The following is a 12,379-nucleotide window of genomic DNA, read 5'->3' as shown; positions in this document are numbered from 1 at the left end:
ATTATTTGAATTGGGATAGAGTTACTGGAAATGCATGCAAGTGATTTTTAAGACAAAAATATCATTGAATACTAGTTCGATGTGTAGGACTGGTGGACAGAAACAGTTGGCATGCCGGTCAGCCCAAAGTAGTGTTCAACATTAAATGCAGATAAAGCAGAATGCCAAGCCCAATTAAAAGAGACATTGCAACAGCAGATTGAAATTTTCCTTTTTTTTTTCTTCTTCTAAATCAATGGAGCCTGAGGATCTTTGGCACATAGGGTTAAGATAAATTGCAGGGTTGCAAAATGTTTACTTTTCTCATTGTTCTGTGATCGGAAGTGCGGTTCGATTTTCTGTCATTATGCTAGCAATTCTACTGTTATTGTAATCCACATGATGTAACCTGATGTCATGCATAACACCCCTTTTGCAAGGTATCATGAACTCTTAGACTTCACTAAGTTTGATTGTCACATTGTGTCCCTGGACAAGACCTGTTGTAGCGGGAACCATTTGAACCATGCATTGATGAAGTTTTACAAATGATTGTTTAAAATACGGGCTACCTAATCCACAAGTGCTGAATCCCAGCGTCGTTCATCTTAGATGATTCAGCTCAGTAAAGAGCCCTACTGGTTGACGACAGTGACTGCAAAAATTGTTAAAAGTGAGTGTTTTAGCTGACTGACATTGACTTTTGAATTGTTTGGATCACGCATGTAATCAGAACCGGAACTGATGTCATTTTGAAAGCTCGAATATTGCTTACACTACAAATGTATGTCAACTTTTCGACCACAATCGGCACACCATATAACAAATTCATAACTTTTCAAACACTAGATATGTAATTTTAATAGGTCTGATCACCAGCATTAGCTGTTCAAACTTCTGGACTATTCATTTGGTGATTCTTAGTGCTAATCTATGGGCTTGTAAACATGTAATAATCCCTCCTTATTCTTGAGGAGTACTTTAAAGCATTGTCTGGATTATTTATTTTACTGCTCATTTTACAGGTACAAGAACGAGTGCAATTGAAACTTAAAATGGATTGATAATCTTTCATTCACCTGGATTATGTTGTCTTTAGGAGTAAATCAGTGCAAGGTGAATTCTGATGCACATTGGGGACAATTTACTGCCAAATTATCCAAGATAGGAAAAACATTGGGATATATGTTTTCACTGTTTAAATTCACTTGAAAAAACTTAGCAATATGCCAAATTTATTTAATTTAGGAAGTAAATACATTTGTTTGATCAAAATACCACTGTCAGAACCAGCAGACTATGTCGTTAATGGCCTTAAAGTCCTAATACAGCATTATTGAACAGATAGCAAATCTGGCATAGTAGTCGGTAAAGCACCGATTCAGAAAGTGAAACTTTAAGCTGAACTTGTTAGTGAAAAAAGCCAGAGTATCCAAAAGACATTAACCATGAGCAATGTGCATAATAAACATGAGGAATGGTTTCCAAATTTGTTACAGCAGAGGTGGCACAGTACAGAACAGTATTCATAGAGGAACAGATTAAGCTCAGAAAAATCAACAGCATATACAACTTGAGGCAACATATTTTTAAGATTCTGATTTCATTAGGACTCTGTGTAGCTGGAAGAAAGATGGATATTGAACTGTTAGGTATATTAGTATGGCCATTTCCCCCTCCTTCCTTTTTGTTCTACTCCAGCATTATTTTCATAACAAGTGGGTACCCCCCCCCAATTAGGTAAAATCCTGGCAGCATCTTTGAAGGGAAAGCACTGAAGTTTCAACTGCAGAAGAAAGTATAGAAGCCAAAGAGCAATGGCTAACATCTGGGTCACAAGGACTCTTTTTAAAATGCCATTTCCCTTTCATATTTTGTTTATTTCTATATTGTTTTTGTATTTTTTTCTTGTATTTAAATTAGTAACTGAAGCAGAACACTTGATATTGTGAGTAGTCCTTGAAAACTGAAAAGTCAGCTCTTCTGATATGTATTAACCCTGAATTGAATAAATAAAAAAAAGAAATTAAAAGATAAGGACATTTTTCAATCAGTATACTTTTGTCTAAACAAGCTGACTATGGCATTAATGGACAATACAGAGCATTATGAAACAGACAAGAAATCGGGTATAGTAGTCAGCAATGCACGGATTCAAGAAAGTGAAATCAGAGTTCATGTTTGTGAAATATCTTGTTTTGTAGTGGACACATATTTTGTAACTGAATGGGCTCTGTTCTTTCACCAGTATGTTTGTGAATATTTCATGATGATAAGCTCTTATGCTTTGTTAGAAACTTTATGCTGTTGCAGACTATGGATGGTTAATATGTCTGGTAGTTCCATAATGGTGGCCAGAGATTGATTTTTCTTAAAGTCTTGCCGAATCAGGTGGGAGTTGATGGATGGGGCATACTGTGTTGCCATGTGGGTTCTTCTGTCATGTCTTTCACATGTTTCACTTTTGATTAAAAACACTTGAAGGACTCCTTGAATTGGAACCAAAACAAGAGACTTGAGATGTCGATGACCATCAAAATGTAATGGTATGACCCATTTGTCTTGGAACTTTTCCCTTCAGTTGCATTACATTTGTTGGGTGATATTATTATAAGCACATCTTTAGTGTCTGATTTTATTTCTGCCAGCTTTCAAAACTTGGGAACACAAACCTTTGATCCTTTTGCTGAATTTACAGCCATGAAAGGCTGATATGACCAAACCTTAGCTGTCATTACCTCTGGGGATGCCATTCAGAGTTGAAGCTTTGTGTAGCCGTACAGGAATGTTTAAGAAATGTACATGGTATTACTCAAAGTGTTGCTGTCATCTAAATATAACAGCCTTCCTGTTGTGCTGCAGGTGGCGGGATATTACTCTCGAAGAAGAGTTCCCAGAGATTGACCTGACGTCGGACCTAAAGGAAACAGTGGAGTTAATGGAAGAAGATGGAGAGGTACAAATTGCTATTTCTTCACAACTTGTTTAAGTGTAGAAGGAAAATTATAATCAGTGAAAACATATTACCAATATGCTACATATCAGGGGCTGAAATTTTTTTCTTCATCCCTGGGCCCTCAGCTTTCTCTTGGACTTGTACTGTGTGAGGTCTTTTGGCATCTGGTTTTCAATATTTTATTGAAGTCATACCAAGCATGTAATGCATTGTTATTCTGTGCAGTAAATGATTACAGTGCTAAATTTATTTCCTATTAGATCCCAATGCTTCATTATTTATTTCTGCCAGTATTTTAATTTACTTGATACAATATACTTGCTGTTATTCAGTTGAGATTGAGTTTGCCAGACTTTGGGTGGTAAATAAACTTGGGCCCAAAGGTAGATAATGCAGGTCCCAGACTTTGGAAAGGAGAAATTTGCAGCCCCTGTATATACTTTTCCATATTGTTGTCTTGTGTGAATGGCAACACATGGGTATCATTCATTGCAAATTTGAAGAATGTTGAGGTGCTGTGTGAAAGTTTCTAAGTAAACTAAAATTAATGTTGTCATCAGTACAATTAAGTGATTGAGGAAATGTGAGCAGACTGTTGATAATTGGATTTTTTTTGTTTTGCATCTGCGATCCATGATTTTCGCCTGCTTGTCCCCTTTTACCCCGAATCCCAAAGTTGTCCGATTTTTTTAAAACAAAAGTTTGTTGTTGGGAAGTTTTGTCAGGTCTGCTTTAAATTTAGGAAGATGAAGTCTGAAATCGGTGCAAAAAACTGGTATTGCATCTGCCTATTGTTTTAGTAAATGGGGTCTCATAATTGCATTTTTTCAAATGTGTTTTATAATGTGCATAAAGTCATTGTAAAGCTGTATCCTTCTTTTCTCAAATATCACCCACTTCGATCTGTTATGAACTGTGATGTGAAAGGCCCTAGAAGAAGGATATTACCTCCTTATTTTTATTTAGCTGGATTTTTTTTGTTGATATGCTAGAAATCAAATGCAAACTGAACAAACTGAGTCTCTTGTGTTAACTGTATCTCTAAATTTTTTACTCAAATATGCCAGAACTTTGCCAGAGAGACAGATTTGCTATGCATGTTGAAAGTTATGGTGTAATACTGTTCACTAGAGATGCCATTCTGCTGGATCTTGTACACAGTTGGTCTGTAGACCAGTGTTCTGAATCTTCATCTTGGTATTTAGTCACGTGTTCTGAATCCTATGGCATCATTGACAAGATTTAGTGTTAAAGTCCAATGCATGTCACTGTTATGGCAGCTAGGGCATCATTGACAAGATTTCATGTTGCGGTCTAATGCCTGTCACTGTTCTGGCAACTATGACATTGTGAAGATGCAGTGTTCAATTTTTGTGTCGTGTTCTTGCAGGACAAGTAAATCATTGCATGGTTAGCAGGTTACAGTTTCTTGAACCCTTGTTTATTCATGTTAAATCTTAATCAGTTGATTTGAATGTTTCCCAAATTTATCTGGAACACATAGGAAGGAGCTGCTTAATCTCAATGATTAGCACGCCAGACTTGCAGCCAAACAGTTGCAGGTTCAAATCCTTCCATTGCACCAGTTTTGCTTGAATGATGAGGTGTTTCATGAGGCAAGAAATGTTTCTTCAGTAGCCCTTGCCTCAGCAGTGCCGTGCCATAATGCCACTACACACCACCTCATCTAGAATAGCTCTTGCAATCATTATTTACATTTTTAACAAAGTCTTGTTAATTTCCTGTCACAAGTTAAATTTTACTCATGCAAGTAAAATGATATCCATTTTCTTTATACCAGATTGAAGATGCAAGTGATGAGGTGTACCAGAAATTGCACCAGGAGTGTGAGATCCAAGAGAAGAAACGTTTTACGTCTTTCCTTACGAATCCCTCTGTACGTAGGAGCCGTAATTCTCGTTCTGAGAGTGAAGGTGGTGTGGGCATAGATTTTGCGAATACAGACTTGATCATAAATGATACATCTGGATCAAAAGCTGGAGGAAAGGAGATAAGACGCAGAAGTGGGTCTGGAGCATCTCGTAGAGCTAGTATTTTTCAGGATGAAGGCTCACAATTGGAATATGAACTGCATTATTTGGTGGACCCCTGGCCACTCAGGACATTCCCTCTTAGTGAGGAAGAATACATAGAAATGCAGAGAGTATTGGATGAACATCGGCACAATAACACCCATCAAATATTTATGCCTATTCCGTCATGCAGGCCAAGGCGCGAGTCATCTGCCAGGCATAATGCACAACAACCCTCAACCCCAACTTGTTTCAGTCAACCTGCCTCACCTATGAGTTCCTCCACATCGCTCATTGATGATGCAAATGACCCAGAGTGGACAACAGATGTTCAGGACAGGGCGTCACAGAAATCGTCTAAGAGCTGATAAAGATCTACAGTGTGGGGAATGAGTGTAGCCAGCAGCTAGGTGTGTGTGACGAGAGAAGAAATTGACAGTCTGTTTTCGAACAAGCATCCAAAATTTAGTGTTAAGTGAATGGAGCTTTCTAAGTGATGGCTTGGTAGCCTTCTAGTTAAACTCCAGTTATCTGGACTGTCATTATCAGTATAAATCAAAACCCAGCATCCAAGGACGCCTGCAGCTCGTTACTAAAGTCCATAGTTACATATGGAAATCTGAGTAATTCAACAAAATTCAGGTGTCCCTATTGATCCAGGTTATTGTGGTATGGCTGTACTTGGTAAATATCACTTCAAATCGGTGGTGTATGCTTCATGGCTTTCTCATTGGCTTACCAGGCCAGGATGGGACTGAATCCGGAAAAGTTGAGAATTTCTGTATGCATTGGAAAGTTGTGATATTACCATGTATTACCATTGTGATCTATTATTGGGTATGGCATGTTGATAATATCAGAGAAAATCTGCAAAATATATTAATCGGTTATGTCATGTAGGTTGAGATTCCCCCCATCTCTATTGCATATAATTCTGTAACCAACTCACTGCAGCACAGAGCACTAATATAGAGTATCATGTTTAATGCAATTGGCTGTGTCATCTTAAGCATTAGTACATTACCTTCAGTACATATTTGCCAAATAGCTCAAGAGAACATCACTTCTGGAAAGTAATAGCCTAGATGAGAAAAGGATAGAAGATCATTTTTGTAGGCATGGAAATTGTAGGAGATTCAAATGGACTGCTGGACAATCAACAAGGTGTGAATCACTTGTTCCCATTTGAACTTGTGACATTTGGGTCGTCGGATAAGAGTCGAGTCCAGACCTGTGGATTGCTGTGCGATCACATTTTGGACTTGAGGTGTTAGGGTCATTGGACAAGTTATGTCCAGACATTGGAGTTACTGTGTGGTCACATGATGAGGCTTTTGCAATGATTGAGTTGTTGGATAAGGTTTTTCACCATATAATCTTAAAAATGATTTTAGATTTTCACCATTTTAATTCACTTGTGAAGAAATGTTCATCAACATTCTTGTATTGATTATTTGAAATATTTTTGGGCAGACAGAAGAGAATAGATTGCCGATTGCTGGGCTGTCCTTGGTAAAGGCTTCATGCAGCAGTTACTTTGGCATACTTGTGCATGTCCATTTGTCTGTATATTCATCTAAACTGTAGACGAAGGTCAGTTTTAATTTTTTTATGTATTAGGATCCATGCTGAGGAGTTTTACTTTTGACGTAAATAAAATGACAGGCTTGACGGAAAGGGAAGCTTTTGTGGAAATAGTTATGTCAAGTACAGAATTTGTGTTATTCCAAGGGGGGCGTGTTCTGTTGGAGATCTAGGATCACGTTCAGTTTGATGAGCCTTTTTAAAAAGAAAAATATTAATTCATGAGCTTTTGTTGATATATATGGGGATTTCTTGTTGCTGTATAATATCAGAGACACTTCCTCAGATTATAAATGTTATAATTGAATTTAAACAGTTGTGATCCTTTCTTTAAATAGAAGATTTCATAGTATATGTATAAAGTTGTACTGGATTGTTGTTTGGTACAGTACAGTTAACATGACCTGGCATGAGTCTCCTTTCATATTATGAACTGTGCTTTGAAAAAACATGCAACAGGAGAATAACATCAGTTTCAATGTTCTCCTTGTTATTTTGTTTTGTGGACATTTAGATGTAAATATCATTAATCAGTGTAAATCTAGTAATAACAAATTATTGAAGTTACCATCAGCGTTTGAAGAGCTTGTATATATATATATATATGTATGTGTATATATCGTACATTATATTTTTTATGTGAAAATGTTATTATGCAAGGTGAACAAGGTGATGTTTGTTTTGAATTTTGGATAATATTGTCAAGATACAATGTAGATACATGATGGAGAGTTGAATTTGTGGCTTGACTAAGTGTAGACCAAAAGAGCTTATGTGGTGGTCCGTCTGATATTGTATGTTAACACAAATTTGTTATTGCTGGTCCTTCTTAAATACAGGGTTTGCTTGGAATGAAACTTTACACACGTTTTCCAAAGTCTAGTTCGTCCCAAATGAAAATGCCACTTGGACTTTGGTATGATAGACACTTACTGCAGTCTTTTAAATCCTGTTGTTACTACTTGTGAATGGAAGGATGTATCAACATAGTTTATTCACTAAAATATGTGTAGTCATATTTGGTTGGTTCTAAATAAAAATGGTGCTGAGTAGATTGCCAATATATCCGCTCTGGTAACCGTCTTGAAATTAAATTACAGCTACTTGAAGAGATGGTTGTATAGATGTTGGTGACTTTGATATCTAATTGGTCCTAAATGACAATAGTGCTGATAGTCAACTAATACGATAGTCATGGCAGCTATGTTGAAATCTTGTCAGTACTCATGAATGTATGGTACTAGAGTTGGTGTGCTTTCCTAATAAAAAAAAATAGACACTTATTATTTGAGCTTGGATCTAAGAGCCATTGAGGCTAATGTGACTGCTGAACATGTACAAATTATCACAATTACTTTCCTTGAACAGCTGTACCAACATGTTTTTCCGACAGAGCTTTTCCTTGTAGGATATTGTTGTTTTTAAAATCGTGCTGGTGGAATCTTCAAAATAGCAGTATTTATGGGCATACTGAAAATTTTGAAATGGCTATTTGGCCAGCATCGATTGTCGTATTGACTAGATATTTTACCAAACACGAGTAATATTTAGTTGCTTCAAGGTGAAAATGGCATCCATCTTACCTGCCAAACAACAACACAGTGGTAATCTTCACAATTTTCTTATTTCTACTCGTCTTGCATTAATGGTGGCATTGACGTAGCATTTCACTAAAATTCTTGCATTATATAATTGATTCTGAATAAAATCTGAGCAGATTTGAGTGAACATGTCCACTCATTTGAGAAGGAAATAGAGGACAGCAGAAACAGACTTAATGTGGAAACCTAGACATTGTTTTGAGTCGGTGGAACATCTATTCACCCCTTTCAAGGGACTTCTCCTCCCCCCCCCTTCATTGAGAGCATTGTTCAAATAATTTCTCAACCAATTTCCACAATTCAGAAGAAATACTTGGATATTTGAATAAGTGAAATTATTTCATATCACTCATCAGAATCATTGCTTGGAAACCCACACCAATGAAAACAATTTTGAAAAATGTCATCAGCCTATGGAGTAACATTATTGTTCACAACATGAGCTCCGGTTTTGGATTTTTTTTAGATAATTGAACATTGGCAGTTGAATGCATTAAGAAGATAGGCAAGGAGATTTGTCACTGTAAAGTTAATGGGACATTTTTGTTAAGATAAAAAAATTTAAAACAAGAGTTGTGTGTAATGAAATATATATACACTTAATGCTGTTTATGGTAGGCTCGTGTGTGGAGTAGCTTGTGCATGTGAGAATTGTTTGTACATTTCAAGCACATAATGGTACTAGCACTACATTGCACTTTGGAAATTTGTGTATATAATCATGTTTAAATATTCAGAAGTGGTCAGGCCTTAAAACTGGACCCAATGGTGTTATTACTGTGCTTGATCTTTGACCTTTGATTTCATGATTTGTTGGTTCGACCACAGACCTCCTTTTGGTGGAATGCTTCATCAGTGCAGCTGTATAGGAATCCCAGGCTTTTTTTAAAACAAAAAACCGTCATTGATGATATTACCAACTCCCATTGTATTAAAAAATCATTTCAGGACAAATTTAAGATGAAAACCAGGAAACTGAAAATCTTCCCATTTCCTAGCATATTTTAAAAATGTTTGGTTAAATAAGTGTCAAGTTTGAACCTTTCAGATTTTTATCTTTGGAAAATAATAATGGCCTGATGAGCCAAGATCCGTAATTCTTTGATCATTTTATAAAAATGCACATTTTCATAAAAAATGATTGAGGTGTTTTAGGTCTGATAATATGTATACGCATTTGTGTCCAGTGTTAAACTAGATCTTGCAGATTACAGCTGTATATGAACAGATGTATATAATTTTCTTTTTTAAAAAAAACCTATAAGCCTTTTATAATTTTTCTTTATTAATTTCTTTTGTTTATTTGTAATTATGTTTTTGTTTTTCAGCATAGTGACATGATGTGATGTAGGTTTTTTTCTTTCTTGTGGAAACTATTTCGGATGTTCATTTAAATGAAAGTACAATATCATGTGAAACATTACTGAAACGCTTCAATTTTATGTGGCACAAATGTATTTCAATAAAAAAAATGTCATTTTGATACATAGATCACAGGCCTGTTGTAACCTTTTTCCGATTGTTGATAGATTTGGGCGGAAATCTGTATTTGCATAAACATTGCCAATGATCAATCTTTCAAATGTGAAATTGCTACATACCAAATTTTAGGTTTCAAATGTAAAATGGTACATGTGTTCATGTGTTACCAAATACATTTACATTTTGTTGTTTCTTATGTGGTAGGGGTTGATTGCACTGACTGGTTCATATTGCAGAAATCAAGATTTGTCCCTGTTGTGCTTAACTCGTTCAGCCCTGGAGATTTTTGTCATTTTCACTTGAAATGGGGGTAGGGAATGCATTTTGGAGGTTAATTCTGAATACATCCAAAAACATCTGCTTACCAGTGTTTTTTTGCTTAGACTAATGCCTAGTTGTGCTAGAAATGTAATTTTTCATTAGCTATTTGGCTCACGCATTTGAAGAAGGGTAAACATTTGCATTGGCTTTATTTTTTTGTTGTTTTGTTTTGCCTATTGGACTCCTCATTTTCGTTTCCTGACCACTTCTTACTCCCAGTCCCCAACTTATCCTACTTTTTGCAAAAGATCACCTGTCTGTGTGCAGTTCAAACCGGTCTGTTTTAGATCACAGGCCAAAAAGTCAAAATTCCGGACACAAAATCCAATTTCAACAAGGGGCGAATTTTGGTGTAAAAGAATTTGGTCAAAAAATTCTTTCAGCTTCTGCATTTTGTAATGCGAGGAGAAAGTCCAGTTTATTTGCTATCACCTGTCTGCCTTTTTGTAATACCACCCACTTGGGTGTATCTTAAATGACCTTGGTGCTACTGAGATTGGAAGTAGGGTACAGCCTCATCATGCTTACAGGCAGGATTTGGTCTGAATGAATTAAGGTTTTGACTGAGGTCATGGTAGCTTTATTCACACATGTCCTAGGATGCATGTACTAAAACTTGCCCATGCAATGTTGCACGTTGGTGTAACTGCATTTTGTCTGTTGGCAGTTGACATGGTAACATACTTTAGCAAGTGTAAACGTGGAATTTTTCAAACTAAAAATAATGTGACCTTTCTAAAACACACCCATCTGTTTCAGTTTTGATGGATCTGACTTTGAATGCAACACAGACTACTCAGAAAAGTATTTACTCTTAATTCTTTGTGTGTGTACCATTTTGTGTGGCAAAGTGCTGTCACATACATTAGGATGGGCCATCACCAGACTGTAAACCCTCAAGCTCGCGATGGCCAAATAAGGATCATGCACCAGTCTGTCTCCAAGGTCACCATATATATGCATGCGTGAAGACTGAGATTCAAATTTATTTTGCCATTTGTGAAGGCTTCCAATGAAAAATCTCTAGTTTGGATTCAACTTGCCATGTTACATACCACTCTTGAGCGTTTTTCTATCACATAGTTGTTAGAAGTAATCTTTTTTTTTCATCTGGATTGATCTTACATCCAGGCTGCATTAACTTGGCATTCACGATTTTTATTTGATACTTGGTCTTTCATTCAAATGGGATGTATTGGCTTATTTATTGTTTTCTTTCATCATAACAATGGGTCAGATTGTGTTGCCATTTCAGATGTGGTTTGTTATTGTGAGATAGTTTGTTAGCACAGTAAACCTGTATACCTTATGGTTCAGGTTGAAAACGAGGGAAAAACAAGTGTGTTAGTTGCATTAAAAAAAAGTTGACTTGAAATTAATTTTCAGCAAGTCTTTGGCTCGAGGTCTCCTTGGAACATTTTCCTCCTGAAAGATTGATGGTTGGAAATAAAATGTACATTATTCAATCCAGTTATGTCCTGCTTAAAATGTGTCTCCCATAATTAGTTGTTGACTTGTATAGGAACTGTTCACTAGTGGATTTGAGTGATACCAGAACTAATTTTAATAATGAAGAGTTCAAAATTTGTAGAAGGAAGGTTTTATTTTGCAGTTAGTATTCTTAATATTGGTGGAAAATAGCATGCAAGATTTGTTTTCCTTTATTTACATTTTAGATCGGCCTGACTGATAATTAGATTAGTCCGACTTGTAATTAGTTGGATTAGTCTGGTAATTAGTAGGATTAGTCTGACTTGTAATTAGTTGGATTAGTCTGGTAATTAGTAGGATTAGTCTGACTAGTAATTAGTCTGCACCTAGTAATGGAGTCAAGTATATGAACAAGTTCAAAAGAACTACTTAAAGAAAGGTCTTGAAATTAGATATTTTTCTAAATGCAAATGCATTTACAAAAAATCTAAAAGCTTCAACAATCAATGCACAGGTTGACAGTTTCCAGATTCTGTATTTGTTGCTGTATGTAGGAGAGTCATTGAATCTTAAATTTAAAAAATATTTTTTCAAGAGCTTATGTATAAATTTCTCCATATCTCTGGAGTGATTCATATTTAGTCTGTTTACTTGAAGGCCTGTGTATCCATTTCCTTGTTTTTAGCAAATGATCTGTTTGTCTGCCTTTGCTGTAGCATCAGATAGTGCAATTAGTAAACCACCCTGGAGGATCTTTTAACATTGTCTTCATTCATTTAATTTTTTTGGGTTTTGTTCATTTTTCTGTCCATCCTTTGATCTGTTATGCGTGCTTTAATGTTCAAAACTTCAAGTCGAATAATTATCCCTTATTTCTGACTGGAGAGGGCTGAGGGTTGGGGCTGTTTCTATGTTGGTCAGTCTGTAAGAATGCTCGATTCCAAGTACATATCTCAAACATTCAAGGTGACTCGGACTTTGTATACATAGTA

At 36.1% G+C, this 12,379-nt stretch overlaps 1 protein-coding gene across 2 annotated transcripts in view; it reads left to right on the top strand.

The window, feature by feature from the left end:
* LOC149792102 (KAT8 regulatory NSL complex subunit 1-like) overlaps positions 1–12,147 on the top strand; it is a 72,672-nt gene extending 60,525 nt beyond the window's left edge. The window contains exons 7-8 of one of the 2 annotated variants that reach the window (XM_089970621.1): positions 2,842–2,935; positions 4,737–12,147. In XM_089970621.1, the coding sequence (XP_089826747.1) occupies positions 2,842–2,935; positions 4,737–5,336 (694 nt within the window). In that variant the 3' untranslated portion in view covers positions 5,337–12,147. The remainder of the gene's footprint in view (positions 1–2,841; positions 2,936–4,736) is intronic. The other variant, XM_089970622.1, reaches the window with a different exon arrangement.
* The last annotated feature ends 232 nt before the right edge of the window (positions 12,148–12,379 follow it).

The sequence above is a fragment of the Sinohyriopsis cumingii genome, chromosome 9 (genome assembly GCF_028554795.1).
Source record: "Sinohyriopsis cumingii isolate HCF-2022 chromosome 9, ASM2855479v2, whole genome shotgun sequence".
NCBI lineage: Eukaryota > Metazoa > Mollusca > Bivalvia > Unionida > Unionidae > Sinohyriopsis > Sinohyriopsis cumingii.
This window is presented reverse-complemented; position numbering and strand designations above follow the sequence as displayed.